At 27.5% G+C, this 17,020-nt stretch overlaps 1 protein-coding gene across 1 annotated transcript in view; it reads left to right on the top strand.

Annotated features, from left to right (window-relative positions):
- LOC129960857 (MFS-type transporter SLC18B1-like) overlaps positions 1-17,020 on the top strand; it is a 60,744-nt gene that overhangs the window by 31,038 nt on the left and 12,686 nt on the right. Inside the window, exons 2-4 of the mRNA XM_056074558.1 lie at positions 6,350-6,445; positions 10,353-10,426; positions 15,258-15,405. Coding sequence (XP_055930533.1) covers positions 6,350-6,445; positions 10,353-10,426; positions 15,258-15,405 — 318 coding nt within the window. The remainder of the gene's footprint in view (positions 1-6,349; positions 6,446-10,352; positions 10,427-15,257; positions 15,406-17,020) is intronic.

Below are 17,020 nucleotides of genomic sequence, written 5' to 3'. Positions count from 1 at the left end.
AGGCGGAATTACTTTACATTTCTTCTTTTTACATGTTTCGCATTTGAAAAACTAAAAAATATTACATTCATTAGACACAAAATAGAGGGTGCTACAATGTTGTGTTCTTTTATCGAGCACTAAATTGTGGTAAAAAATTATTATCACCTTGTATGTTAAACATTTCTTTTCGAGGAACAATTTTTATTTCTGATGATTACATTTGAAATCTTTCGAAGATTCTACATAAAGTCGATATTTCCATGATTATCTAGATAGAGATGATTATTTGGTTGATTTTAGTCGATAAAGAAAAGGAGTTAAAACTATAAAAATTTAATGCTTATGTGACTGACGAAAATTTATAGACATCATAAAAAGATTTTTAGTGGTTGCATTTGATGTTTTAACCTTTTCAATTTGTTTTTTTGCAAAAAAAATTGTGCGTATTTGGATTACGAAAATTTTTATATTATGCAAATACCAACAGCTAATTTTAATTGCTGACCATTTAAACCGTTTCGTGTGCATTGAGTAATTTAGGCAACTATAAGGACTATATAATATTGCAGATCATACAGAACAATAAATACATGCAGTATTTTGCATTTGATTGAGCTGAACATGGTACAGATAAAGCATGGTAAACATACTAAACACATTCTGTGAATTAAATCATAAAATAAACGAATTAAAGTTTTATAAAATAAGATATGCATTTTAAAATCAGTAAGTATGTACAAATATGTAAAAATTCAATTAAACGGAAAGAAAATGAAATGTTGGCACTAAACTTAATTATGTGTCAAAATGTTTAATATATTTTTATCAGTTATAATGAGAGTTCCTTTTTTTTAAGTTCTCTTACCTATTTTAATGGCCAAAATCAGTCTATAGCTCCACTTTTGCCCCTGATGCCGAAAATATAAACCAATTTATTTTTCCTTATAAATTCATTCCTCCTTATCTAAATACAGAGTGGTCATAAAGTCCTTCCCTAATTATAAAAAAAAATTACAAAAAGAACCACTGCATGTAATACTGTAAAATTTTTACTTTGGAGTTGTTGTGTTCTTAATTTCTTTTTAATCTAATAGATGCCTCAATTAATGCAAAAATAGGAATTTCCCTTTTGATTGTTATCAAGACGACGTCAAGGAAGGAAAAAAATTAAATGCGTTCTTTGATTCCATGAATTCAAATCGCCCATTGCTGTTTAATGTCAGTTTTGGTGTTACATAATAGTCAAAGTTTCCAACACCGGTTGAAGTTATTGCTACATTCAAAAATAGGATCACAGATGACTGTGTCTACTATGATAGCCGAAATGATGGACAATTCGTAGCAAAATCGAAATACCGCTTTTACATTTTTCGAGACACCAAGAGGGCCACAATGAAATTTACTGATGTCAATTTATTAATTATTAATTATTAATATATTTATTAATTATTAATCAATTAATTAAATCATTTTATTAAAAACTTTATAAAGTCTTTAAAATACATCGAAGCAACCATATGCCACATTATAATAATTTTTTACAATAGATTTTTTGTAATAAGAGAAAGACTTTGTGACCATCCTGTAATAGGTATAGAAAATGATTTTGCTTTTATCCAATTTTTTCTTTGCAATTCAATTCTTAAACAGTTATACTTTAATTATGGTCTATATGCATACATGGAATGAGTTCGAATTTAAATAATCTTGATATTTGTCAAATTTAATTGATGCTTCACAGGAATAAATAATGACTAAGACATTGACTAAATCAAAGTATTTATACAAGTAATTTTCCACTCTGATTCCGCAGATGGAACACTGTCTTATCATTAGACGAAACTTATTTTGTCACGCTGCTGATTAAACGTATGTCACAAATTTTCTCTCTCATTAAATTCCATCACAATGACAGTTCTAATTCAAACCATATGTCGTCCCTAGAGGACGGGCAATAAACAATTGTTCTCGGTTTAACAGAAATTCTTCTTTTATTCTTGCTTTGTATTTAAAGTGTTTCAGGCGGTGACACATTACCAATTGTGGAAATTTTAAAACTGTAATGAACCTTTCAAAATTATTTGATTTTTTTAAATCTCTTTTATAAGCAATTTTTTTTTGCAAAAGGATTTTCTTTAAAACCAATTAATGCCATTTAGAAAATTGGATTATTTAATAACTTAAATTTGAATAATCCAATAACTAAAATTTGAATTAAGTTTGATTATTCAATAACTTAAATTTGAATAATCCAATAACTGAAATTTGAATTAAATTTGATTTTTTGATAATTAATTTTTATGTAATGGATTTGTTTCATATTTTACTTTCTTGTATACGAAGAAACCAAACAGAAAGTAATGTAATTGTACAAAAAAATGTACATTTTCATGTTTTTTCATCAAATTTCCATTTTTTTCATCAAATGTTTGATGAAAAAACATTTTTGGTACTATATTTGTCTATGAATGAGATAACTGAAAACACAGCATGCCAAAGGGGTGAAATTCGATATGCGATATTTGTACCAAAATTGTAGATTTCTGTCAAATTTTTGATGAAGCTTGTTTACCATAACTGTCTGTCCGGCTGTATGTAAGTGAATTTGATAACTCTGAAACGCAATGACTTAGATAGATAAATTTGGTATATACGTTGGGAAAGGTGTCCATCCCCAAAGAAGAAATATTTAAGAAAAGTGTATTTTCTTTCACATTTATCTGCGATTAAAAAAAAAACTGAGCATTTAAAAGCTGACAATATACACATATTATTTTATCTTCAAAGGTTTCGATCAGTGTTAAATTTTAATTAAATTTGCAAAGGACTGACTGCCTGCCTGCTGATCTGTCTTTCCGCGTATATACAAACGTTATAGCTCATAAATTCTACAGGATGTAAAAATAAAAAATTTCACATGGCTTTGATAACAACATTATAGATGTGCGTCAAATTTTGGTCCCATTCGATTAAAAGAAGTACGTCAAATATACACACATACATTTTGTCACTCTTCATTAAGGCAGAAATATTATGTTAAGAAATAAAATGCGCATGATATGTTAGCGCAGGAGAAAACGAAAATGAGAATATTCCTGATGTTTATTTGAACCACTTGAAAAGGTAAAGCAAAGGTAAAGGCAAAGGTAAAGCAAATACGTGGAATATTCTTAAATAGCATTTTGTAAGGGTTTCTTGGTTATTAAGTTGCATCAGGGTTTTTGAATGTGTTCTGATACTGCAAGTGATTTCTAGCAATAAAGTTTAGTGACTTCTAATCCAGTTCTAACCGACCAGTTCTTTTCTGTAATTTGTTCCACAGAAAATCAGCAGAGACAATATCTATTCCCACAAAATTGGGTCTTATAGTACTTAAATTCTTGACATCTTGCCTTTAAAATAATGATTTATACAGATTTTATAAAAATGAAAATCTGATGGTTTTCCATAAAACATTCGCAACATGAATGTTTGCTAAATTTGGAGTTTTAATCTATACAAAGGATGTGAAAATCATTTTTATAAAATGATTTGTATTAAAAAGATTTAAAAATAATTCTGTCTTAAAAACCATTTTTACTAATTTTCTCAAAAGAAAATGTAGGTCTTATTGAAGTAAGAAATAAATAGTAAGAAAATGACAGGCCGATTAAATACTTTAAACAAAACGGGATTTTAATCACTTTCAAAATATATTATAATTTTAAATAAAAATTTAAGAATTGTTTCTATTATTTATTATTGCTCAATTTCTTTATAATGAAATTTTCAACAACAAATGCTAATACGATTTCTTTAAGAAACTCATATTTTTGATGAAAAATTATATTCTAATTTGTATATCTCAATAGAAGTTTAATTTTAAAAAAGTTCTTTGTTTCCATTATGCTTTAATTTTTAATTTTTAACTTGTAATTAACTTTAACATGTAATTTAGAACTTAATTATTTTTATTAAATTGATTATTAGAAATTGTTACTCATGTGGAATGGGAATTTAATTAATATTAATTGATAAATTATTTGAAAGTTTTCAGTAACACAATTCATAAAGTATGAAACATTGTCGTCTGAAAACATACACCAGTACAAAATATCAGAACTTTGCTACATCAAGAAACGACTAAAAATACATTACAAAATTCCGTTTTTACAAATATGAAACCCATCAAGGTAAATAAAAGTCTGTAATAAAATACGCGAAAGATACATATATTGTTTATCCATTGTCGGTATTGTTTTCTCTGACTCAATCTTGCCGAAAGATATGAAATGGTAATAAAAATTATTGCGGATATAATTTTTTCTAGAAAAGTAATTCTTCCATCAAATTTTCAGTCGGGATTTTATTCATAAAAGATATCTAAATAATTTGGTACCATATGAAGCATCTCATTATTATTCAAAATGCCTTCAGTCTATAATTAAATTTTAAGGAATAATTGATTATTAAATGTATGAAATAATTGCATCACATTTACTTATTTATTTATCATCAATCATGTTTTCTTTTTCTATATTATTTTCCAGTGCATTTTGATCCTGAAATCGTAGAAGATTTTTTTGAAAAAAAAAATGTTGCTGGTGATAAAACGCTCGGCTAGCGTAAAAAATTTGATAAAGTGTATTTTATGGCATTTGTTTCAAGAAGTTTGTTGGCTTGTAATCGTAAAAAGAAATGAAATAATTTTTCAGGGTCTGTTTTATTCATAGTGCTTCTTTTCTCACTTCCAGTATACTCGTAAGAGGTTTCTAAATTGCAACCTCCAGAAAGCATTATTTGTAAAGTTAATGAATAATTAAATATTTAATAGATATTTCGATTAAGTTAGAAAGTGTCAAGTATTTTTAAATTGAAAGTACCATTAAGTGAGAAATCAATATCTCATTGGTAGTTGTTGATGATGATTTTATATATTTAAGAAGTCAGTTGATTAAGCGGAAAATCTTTTTCTGAATATTTTTAAATCAAATTATGATTAAGTGTGATTTAGATGTCTATGTGAAAAACGTTGTTGATGATTTTAAATACTTAAGAAGATGGTTGATTAAGCGGAAAACTTTTTTGGAATATTTTTTAATCTAATTATGATTAAGTGTGATTTAGATGTCTATGCGAAAAACGTTGTTGATAATTTTAACTATTTAGGTGAATAGTATCATTAATTGATGCTAAATATTTTTAAATCGAAAGAACGATCATGTGAGATATAGATGCCTCATTGGTCACATTGATAATAATTTTAATTTTTTTTAGAAAATACAATTAAATGTAAAACTTTGTCGAATAATTTTAAATTGAGTACATATAAAACAAGAAACAATTTGATAATTTTCCACTTAAAATATTAAACCTTTGACTGCTTGAGCGTATATATTCGTCTAGCAAAAACAATGGCTGAGACCTACGAACTCATATGTAGGTCCGGCTCAAGTCATCAATTCAGTCCCCAAAGTTCGCAACTACCGAAAGCACACCGTTCACACAAAACGTCTCAATCTAAAGCAGTTAGTAGTCAAAGGGTTAAAAACAGGTTATTGCTTACATTTTAAGTTATCTCAAATTATTTCATTAATGTGACTTTGAAAATTCATAAGTTTTATTTTTATGAATAAAGAAATAAAGCTTCTTAGATTTGTAAAAGCAAAAATGATGACCTCAACATTATGATCAGTTACAAATTAAATAGAAAATTATTTTAAAAAATCAAAAATTTGCGTTATTAGTATACATTGCAATATTTTTTAATCAAAGACAAGAAATGCGTAAGACGTTGGAAACAATATCACACTAAAACTAATCTCCAATAAATATCATAAGAAAAGTTTTTAAACATTAATTTAAAACCAAAAGATATACGAGTGTATATAAAATTCCAATTAACTAAATCTTTGTCAACATTTCAGCGTTCTATATTCTTATTTGATCGATTTGTAAACAGTTTTTCTTTTACATAAATATATAAAAACTATTTTCTTCAATTCAGTTCTCTAATAAAAGCACGTTTAAAACAATATTTTATATATTTATTTCTGTATTATATTTTAAGAAGTCTAATCTAATTTCATTTTATTCAATGAGTTATTTTTGAAAAAAAAAAACTGCAATTTTTTCTCTTGTCTTATATTATGTATGAAAAAATCGTAAAACTTTAATTTATGTTTGATAAAAAAGCAAAATATTCCCTCACTTTATGATAAGTTTTAAGAAAAATGTCAAAACATTGGTGATTCTATGTTTGACAAAAATGGTAGAATTTTCTCTTGTTTTATGTAATGTTTGAGCAAGATGGTAAATTTTTTTAAATTTCTAATTAGATGTTTTTTCTACAGTCAGTCTTATATATATGTTCTCTTTTTTCTTACAGGCGGAAAGAAAGCAAGCATCAGCAACAGCGTATGGTTTAGTGTTTGGAGTATATCAACTTGCGATGTTCATATCAGCGCCCATTTATGGAAAAATAGTACGTTCAAACAAAAAGTTTCTCTAAATTTATGATTTTAATTTTTGATAAACCATAACGACCTTCTTTTTATATATATAATTTATATTCTCTGTCCTATGACGGTACACTTTAATTTGTAAATTATTCAGAGCTGAAATTTCTCAGATAATTTTTAAAAAACATTTTAAATGCTTATATAATTGACTATCCGATTTTTCCAATGATAATGTGTTTTATTATCTAAATTATTTTTAGATACTGGAATTGAAATTAATCGGATTATTATTAACAAATTTATAATATTTTTTTAAATACCTATATAAATTATAATCTACATCTGCCAACGATAAAGGAATTTTGTTTTCAAAACTGTCTCAAAAAATATGGTTAAAGGAAGATATATACACAACAAGGTAATCAGCTTTTTTGTTGACAAATATTCTTTATATTCTTATGGGTATAAGCAAGAAATCACTGCATACTTTAAAAGTTATGAATATGTGGTATCTGATCAAATGAACTTGCATAATTATTTTTAGAATTAATGATTAATTAATTATTTGAATAAAACTAAGTTCTTGTTTAAATATGGCCATAGAATGCTTATTTTTCCCGATATTGAATGATTTTTAGAAATTATCTTTCATATTTAATTAAGATAATAAGTAATTTCAAATATAAAATTCAACTTTAAATAGAAAATACATTTATTTTATTAAACGTATTACACGTTTTCATCCCATATATGTTTTTGAGCCGAAATTTAAATAATAAAAATTGACCATCAGGAATGGTCTCTACGAAACTTTCTAGCATACCCTCTACTAAATGTGTTTGAGTATTATTATTAGCGAATAATTCTTACGAATGAACCTATTAGTGTGCAATTCTTGTCGTTTTTTTTTTTTTTTTTTTTTTTTTTGCAATTAATCGCTGGGATGCGTTTAATACACAAGTATCAGCAAACCAAATATGTAATTTGGATACCATTTTTACGACCGATTTAAGTTAAAATCTGTCACAGAACTTCATTGTAGTCACAAAATCCCATATTAAATTTCAGGTACTTGTGTTTATATACTTGTCGAAGTGCAGGGCGACTGGCGTTAACCCTTTAATGGAATCGAGTTTGAATTTACGAACATCTGCTATTTTAGATTCTAAAACTATGAATTAAATTTCATTTACCTAAATTATTACGCTTTTTAAATATCGCGTTTATATGCATACAAAAATACAAACCGGCAGACAGTCAATCCCTGTCAGACAGATTCCCACCAACAAATTTTATTTATCTAGCTCTCTTCTTTTTGAAATTATAGTATTAACTTATATTCGGACAGCCAGGCAGTTATATTTCCTTGGAATTAAGTTTGTTCAAAATTTGTCAGAAATCTACAAATTTGATGTAAAGACCATATACCAAATTTCATCTGCTAACTCATAGCTTTTTGAATTATCATGTTCGAATTTTTTGACAATTACATTATTTTCTCTTTATATATAAAAAAGTAAAAAAGTTTTAAAATTTACTTGTAGTACAACAGTAAAATTTTTTTTTAAACAGGACATTGAAACAAAAATTACGAGTAACTGATGGAAAAATTCTAAGAAATAGAGATTTTAATCCATTTTATTATAATGCATTTTATGTGCTGGAATTTGCTTGTATCTCAATAATTGTGACTTCATTTCTCCATCCTTTTGTTTTCAGCACTGCTTTCCTTTTTAGTTTTGTTTTGGCTACAAAATTTTTGATTCGAAACTATTATCTTTTAAGCAGATAAAATACTCTATAAAATGTATTCTAAAGACAAATTTTTCAGTATACATTTTTGCAAATAGTTTATAAATAATTCTAATGCGAATGGCACTTAAAAAGCGACGCATTTGACACTAATCATTGGATGTGAGAGCAATAATGATGCATTCTGAATAACTGTTTTTTTTTTTTTTTATTGAATTCATCTAAAATTCGCATTGACACACACAAAAAAAATCACAATTGTTTTCATTACGTTAGCATATTTGAAAAAAAACATCGTTTTCTAATTTGAAATTCAAATTTGAACGATGATAATCTCAAATGTGAAGACAGAATATAGAATAATTCGAAAGTACTTAAAGGTAATTATAAATTATAAATAAGCAAATTATAAATTAATGGGAAAAAATTGTGCAGCAAATTATAAAATCAACATAATAAATTAAATATGCAAGGAAGTCATATGATGAATCTTAGCATTTAAACTGCTTCAGTCAAGCATATGGATTTAAAAGTGCAATATCAAATTTCATGAGAAAAGGATCATAAAGATATAGAAAAACACACATATTTTCTCCCTTATAAAGAGTTACACAATTATATCATTACTTCTCGGAATACATTTAGATCGGTAAAAATGTCTGCATAGACAATAATAGCATTATTTCTGAGAACATCTCATTACACTTCCGGCAGCAAATATTGAAACAATGACTGATAATTGTCCAGTTTTAGGAAGGAAGTAATATACTAATTATTTTTTCTGAACTAGGGCTGCTTGCCCCTCTCTCTCTCACTCTCTCTTTTTTTTTATTTAAAGGAAGAAAAAATCTTTCGCGACCCCTTTTGCATTTAAAAGGTTCCATCAAGCAGTGAATATTAAAAAATAAATGCGAAAATTGAGCACGAATTAATCTCTATCATTAATAAGGTGAATATGTGTCTATGTTGGCGCTCTCTCAGACCATCAGCCAAATTTGACACATATATACTTTAGAGGACGGGAATTTGTATTTCTAAGTGAATGTTTTGACATTTTAATTAATTAAAAATTAATTTTCTTTTTTAATTAATTAATTTTTTTTTATTTAAAGGAAGAAAAAATCTTTCGCGACCCTTTTTGCATTTAAAAAGTTCCATCAAGCAGTGAATATTAAAAAATAAATGCGAAAATTGAGCCCGAATTAATCTCTATCATTAATAAGGTGAATATGTGTCTATGTTGGCGCTCTCTCAGACCATCAGCCAAATTTGGCACATATATACTTTAGAGGACGGGAATTTGTATTTCTAAGTGAATGTTATGACATTTTAATTAATTAAAAATTAAATGAGATTTTGGAGGACACGAATATCAAGTTATACGCAAGAAATGTTATTGAAATTAAACACAATCAGTATTCCTGGCTATCCAATTGATGGATGAAGACGGGAGACAAATAAAACTAAATTTAATTTGAAATATTTATTAAATGACTTTCAATTAACTTTCTTAATTATTTTTGATTACAAATAAGGAAGTAGGGAAGATTTTGAAACAAAAATAAAATTTTCAGCGTTCTTGTTAATGTTCTGCTAAAACTCGCTTATGGTTGAGTTTTACCGAAGCAATCAAAGGGTAAGCAAAATATACGAGAGAATATTGATGTTTATTCGAATGAAAAAGAATCAGAAAACTTTTAAATGTAAAAGTTATTCTTGGTCTTAAATTTCTAAAATACAGTCCAGCAATAGAGATTCGATTTTTTTCATTCTATACTCATTTCGATTTCGAAGTTATAAAGATGTTTTTATAAGCATATTGTTCAGAAAAACGTTAAGACAGAATCATTAAAATGTGAGAAAAAAATACTCCCAGGAATTTAGAATTTTAATCTCATTTATTTATATCATATTTTTAATTTTAAATGAAATTTTAAGAATTTTTTACTTTATTATATGATTATTATTTATTATTTATTTATTACATCATTATGGCTTAATATCTTTATAATTCTGAGAACTTAAAAGGTTCTGAGCTTATCATGTTTTTAAAATTTAGTTAAGATCTTTATACCATAATTTTGCCATGATCTTTATACCATGAAAAATATAATATACCATGATTTAACAGAGTGTTTCGATTGTTGCTTGCATCATTTGATTTTTATTCTTTTTCAGATTATAGTTCTCAAACCTGGATTTTTGATGAAAACTGGGATGCTGGTTTCCGGAATCTGCGTCATATTATTCAGGTGAGCTATATGATGACAAAATACATATTAAACATATGTCCAAGAGCATGTTTTATTATTAAACGAGAAAAATGGTGCAGATGCAAAATTTCTTGCAAATTTCAAGGTGTTTTATTGTTTATATATTTATTTACTATTATTATTTATAGATATTATTTATATATATATATTTACTATTTATAAGAATAGATCGCAAAATTAAAGGTCGCAGGTTCTCAATTTGCATTAAAAAAAGTAACCGCTAATTGAAATATAGTAAAAGTCTCATATAAAGAATGCCAAAAAGGACCGATCAGTTGTTTCATTTTTTCAGGAAATTTGCAAACTTTGAGGTTTAGGTTTTTTGAGGGTAGGTTAGGAACACAAAAGCAAGTCAGTTTGGCAATTGAACGTGTATTTAAGGAGAGGTACAGTATTGCTGTAGGAGGCTCTTTGTCGCTAAATTAAATAAAATGAAGGGATGAAAAACATAAAATGTACTAAACATATATAATGGAATATGAATTTACAAAAGCAGGACAAATTGACAGCATTACAGCAATATTTTGTACTATTGTACTCAATTAAATTTCTGTAGTACATTTTATTTGTTGTACTCTTTTCTTTTATTTAATTCAGTGGCAAAAAATTCCTCCGTAGCTCTCCTCCACCTTCATTTTCCGACCACACGCTCTATAGAAAATATTACTTTTTTTCAGTGTATTCAGCTTATTTTATAATTTGACTTTAATTTATCCTTGTGGATTGCCCTTACTTTAAATCCTTATCCTTTACCTTATCTTTATAGTTAGTTCTTATCTAACATTTTTATCCTTACTTATCTGTATAGTTTGTACACGATCTTCCCAGACACCTAAATATCAATACTGTACGGTTACTTAATAAAGGGAGTAAACATTGACCTAAAGAAAATATTTTTAATTCCTTATGTAATTAAATTCATTAATCTTAATTTCTTACAATTCATTTTTGAATTTAAAAACTGAATGAAAAATACTACTACTTTATATTTACGATGCGTCTCAAAATAATGTCTGAAGCGATTATACTCCTTGCCCCCCCCCCCCCTTATTATTACTCTACAGCTTATTGATTAATAGATTTGAGAAAGAACAAAAAATCTTTAAATGGAAACATAATTTTCTTAAATTATTTTGCATAAGATATTGCTAACAATTGCAAGTTTTGAATGTGGATATGTATTTTTCGTTGTATATTTTTATTTTTTAATTGCAAGTTTGTAAATCTTTATAAACGAGAGCAAAGAATTGAGAAAGAAATAAGTGAGAATATTTATTTCGGAGCAAAATTTTAAATTAAAATTCAGCAACCGTTTAAATAAAAAATTCTTATTTAAAAACTTGCCTACAATGAATCAGAAATTTTGCCATTCATTTTTTTTGCTAATTGTTAAATTATTCAAAAAAAAAATTTAAAAGACAAAATTCCTGTTATACTGAAATGCATCACTGCATTTTTCAGTACTGTGAGTTTAAACATCCAAACGGCGACACTCCATGAGCCGTAATTGCTCATATGTCTAAAGGATATATGTCGCTATCCAGCTGATAGTCGAGCAATGAAAACTGTTATGTAATATAAGCTTATTAAACTGTATGTCAGGCAGTTATTGTTCCAGTTGTTTTGTATAAACAGACTTTACAACTTACGATTGAACGATATGATGAAATGAGGAAACAATGTTGCAAACACAGAACGATTTCAATTCTTGAAAGACAATGTTTTAAGATTTTGTTTTGGCAGGATATAACTTGATATAAAAGCAAATTTCGTTTAAATTTTCTATAAAAATATATACTGATCAGTATTTTCTTCTAATATTTGATGCGGCGATCACTCAGAACACAAGAATTTTTTTTTTTATCAACAAGGTCTTACTCCTCAATTTTTATCATCAAATACCTAAAATATAGTTATTTTTATTTTCATTATTCTAATTCCAATCGAAAGCGTTCTTGAAAATTATTCCTGTCTCAAAAATTGCACTGTTTAAGAGGCCATCGGAAAAAACAGAAAAATAAAAGTATTATAATTAGTTGAACCTATTTCAACTTTGAAAAAAATAACACGCTAAAAACTTTTTGTATTTAAAGGATTACAATAGTTTCTAGATAAATTCAGTATATAGAATTATCCAAGGAAACTGTAACGCAGAGTAAAATTAAAATATATTCCCGCTGATGGGAAATCCCAACTTCCATTTAAGCATCTAGAGAATCAAACACCTGTGTTTATTTAATGTGTCCGAATAAAATTAAACACTTAACTAACTAGTATAATAACTAACTAAACTTAACACGTATAATAACTAGTTATGGGATCATCAATTTCACGTTTTCAATACATTTTAAATGCTGGATTGCAACAAAAATCAATAATAAGCATATGCTTCATTTCCCATTATATCTTGCTTCGCAGGACAATTTGAAAATTTTCTTCCTTTTCTTCTATTCGGCATTTTTTTTTTAATTTTGTATTTTGCGATACATTGTTTTGTTAGTAGATCACCATTTGTTTCAATCCGATTGTAATGATTAGTTTTGAGTTTTTAGGATGATGTTTAGCGCTATAAAAAAAGCATTGCTCCTTTCGGATATCACATTTCCTAAATGGAGGACGACACACTGAACATTTGTACTTCATTCATTGCCTTCTTCTACGTAACGCATTTCTCCAACAATTGTAGAACTATTTAGTTTTTTAGATTATAAAATATGCAACCAATAAATTCTGGTTTTGTGATAATTAACATTTTAATACTTTCTGAGCTAATGGAATCTTCCAATCTCATATGGTTGCTAATTATTAATTTATAAAACTGATCCGAATTTCTGAAATATTCTTTATTTATATATTTTATAGACAAACTGGATAAACTTCAGGGTTTAGTAAAAAACGGAGCATCAACATTCATATCATAGATAATTAGTTATTTATTGGTCGTAGAAGTTATGAAAACTGTTATTTTAGAAACTAGAAAGTTTATTATGACTTAATTCGGGATTGCATTATTTATAATAATTATTTGATTAGTAAACAGAAAGGTCCTTTTTCAATACTCATCCATTAATGAATAAAATTAACACTCCTCGAAACATATCTCTGAGGCGATAAAGTACCTTTAAGTGGTCTTTCTGGATCTCAAATCACATATCAACATATCTGAAACCTCATAGAAGAAGTTATTAAAAAGCATTGAGGTTAAATGATGTCCATTTAATTCTTTTTCGATCGAATCATGCAGGCATGCGGATGAATAAAAAATGATGAAAAAATTATATATGTATAGGTCTATGATAGCGATTCACACAAAGACCAAAATTGTACGAAATAACTGAGTTTCGATTGTTGCTATAACCAGTGCAAAATCGTTTACTACAACATTTTTCTTTATTATTCTGGTATATCAACTTCAAATAATTTAGAAGAATTTTGTTGATTCAATTATTTCTAATTGAATCAACAAACATTGGTCATTTGAATTTTTTTCTGGACTTTTGGTTTCCTATTGATGTGCAGATATATTCGAATTTCTGCATAGTCTTTCTATGCAAAAATTACTTCCATATTTATTGAAATTATTAGTTTATTTTTAATTCCTAAAATTTCTCTAATTGTAGTTTATTTATACAGAGGAATTTGATTAGCTGCAGAGTTTTTAATTCGAATATTTTCTCTGAATCTGTGAATTTTATTTAGACTATAATTCAAATATTATCCAATTAATTAAATTATAGTTTTGCTAAACGCCGCAAAATAGTGGGATTTCTGAATTGTTTTCTTTAGTTAAACATATCTGTATATTTTGTTCTTAGGTATCGTATGTGAACGGTTTTTAAGGCTTCTTAACTCACTTGAGAACTTGTCTACTGTACAATTTATTCTATAAAAAATCAATAAAAAGTTCTCACATTATTGGAACTTGTCTACTGTACAATTTATTCTATAAAAAATCAATAAAAAGGTCTCACATTATTGGAACTTGTCTACTGTACAATTTATTCTATAAAAAATCAATAAAAAGGTCTCACATTATTGGAACTTGTCTACTGTACAATTTATTCTATAAAAAATCAATAAAAAGGTCTCACAATATTGAACACTCTAAACGCGGTAGTTGTAATTTGTAATGATAATACTGAAGTTTTGTTTTATAACTAGATATCTATGGCGTTGTTCAGAAATAAAGCCTTTCATAAATAATCTTTTAAACCTAAATTACTGCTACTAAAGCACCAATTTTGTAAAACATAATCTATGAAAATTTTTCATCGTTTAAAATCTTTATCCTCTTTTACCATCTGCTTTTATTTAAAATTAGAATATCAATTCAATCGGATGATTTCAAAAACCATCGATAGTTAAAGTCACCGATTATTTAAGTTAGTAATATTTGTTATATTAATACTGCAAACTTTGTTCACAAATGCAATTCTTTTAAAATCAATGAGGATACGAAAACAATTGAGGATAATTTTTTCACTAATTTTTAATTTCTTCTTCGATTGAATTAAAATAAATTGGAATTATAGATATATTTTAACTTTCTGCTTTTAGGAAACCCAAGGGGCTTTAAAAAAACTCGTTACTAATTTGAATTAAAAACTCTCAAATTAGCCATATTCCACTATATTAGCATATAATTTACCTCAAACTATTTATCGCAAGGAAGTCGTTATTTTCAGCAGGTTTTATACAAAATATTTATTACCTTTCAGATGTTGATGTAAACCCTCTCTAATTTCCCTTCTGTTATATTTCATTTTACTGTTTTATTTTGTGACCATTTTAAAAGCTAGAGTCATATTAGTTTTCTAGATTATGCTCCTCCTGGAGTTCCTTTCATAGCACTCTCCATCTTAGTCCGAGGAGTGGATGCCTTGGGAGCCTCTGCCTTCCTCACTGCTTCCTACACAACACTGGGATGTGAACTTCCGGATGTCATCGGAAGAGCCATGGTAAGTCAACTTCACTCGAAGCAGCAGTTCTCATCCTTTAGGAAGCATCTAGAATACGAACTCTATTAGATACGGAACACTTAGTTGGCAAACACTTAACCGACAAAATACTTGGTTGGTGAGCTATTTATCTTTAGATTTTCTTTTTACAAAGTTCCTATTCGTATGGGACCAGCAAGAACTAGATTCTTAAAGAGTATATGAAAAATTGTTGAGTGTCTTGTACTTTCACTGCTTCCTACACAACGAAATATCTAGAATACAAACTCTAATAGAACCAGAACATAAATACTTGGTCGATGAATGATTTATCTTTAGATCCGCACTCAACGATGTTCTTTCCCGTGCGGGACCATCCAGAACAAAAATCATAAAGAATGCAAGATACGTTGTTGATTACCACTTAATCCATAAGACGCATAGACTATGGTACGCTTAGCCTCGTGTTCTTATTACTACGACGTCGAGTCATATTCCCATTCCGAGAGCGTTAGTTGCTCTGGATCATTTTGCAATGAATGCAAATAAAACATATGAAGTGGCTATTTCAACAACAAAAATATTTAGGGGTAGAAAAGGGGAGATGTGTTTAAAATATACGAAAAAATTTAGAAGGAGTAAACTGCTTTATATAACATACGAGTTTTGAAAATTTCAACAATAGAATTTTTGTTGAATGAAGATCCCACATCATTGTTTTTGACGGACTGCCACTAAATGGACGGTGAAGAGAGATCATTAAGGTTTAAGCTAAAAATATTAAATACAAAAAAAAGAGAAAGAAAAACTAAAAATTCACATAGATACAAATGCAAAATTTTCTTCTATTGATTCAGTAAGTTTTGTAGAATTAGGTAATAAAAATGGGAAATCAAATTTCAAAATCCAAATAAAGCAGCAAGTGAAAAGAAAAAATAGGTTAAAAAAAAAGGAAAAGTGATCTACTTAAACAAACAACACTTTTATGCACAGGTTATCATATCCTCACTCGATACAATTCATATACTAAAGATCAATCTTAAACATAAAGATTTCGAGCTCAAATCATTTAGTTGATCACTGGACCGATGGGGCATTTAGTCGGCGTGCACCAACAAAAATATATAAAAGTGCATTCAGTTAAGTAATCATGCTTATGCGTACACGGAACAATGACCTAGATATATAGATATTTAAGACGACAAAATATTATTCGAGAATTATGATCAGGAAATTACGAATCAACAATTCGGTGATCTTGAAACACTAGCCGACTGTGAAAGCAGCGATACTGAAGAAGATTAGGTGTTTTTAAATTCCAAGAAGTTAAGCAAATATTTAAAAGAAAGGTACAAAAGCTTTCTTAAGGTACAATCTTCTTTCAATGGTACGAAAATTTTGTTAAGTAGATTGACCTAAGAGAAGCAAGATAGACTGGAATACTCTAGGCCCCTTACCGCGCAAATTGAAATACTTGCTCCAGTCATTGTCCCTTATAAAAATCGCCTAATTTATATTTATACCCATTTATTATGCATTAACTAAAATGTTTTAAATTAAGTTAATAGTATAATTTTTTGTTAATGGTTATAACAATACTTTTGTTTAAATTAGACGTATTTTCTAAATTTGAATT

This window comes from Argiope bruennichi, chromosome X2 (assembly GCF_947563725.1).
Source record: "Argiope bruennichi chromosome X2, qqArgBrue1.1, whole genome shotgun sequence".
Taxonomy (NCBI): Eukaryota; Metazoa; Arthropoda; class Arachnida; order Araneae; family Araneidae; genus Argiope; species Argiope bruennichi.
The sequence above is the reverse complement of the archived record's forward strand: the minus strand, read 5'-3'. Positions and strand labels throughout refer to the sequence as shown.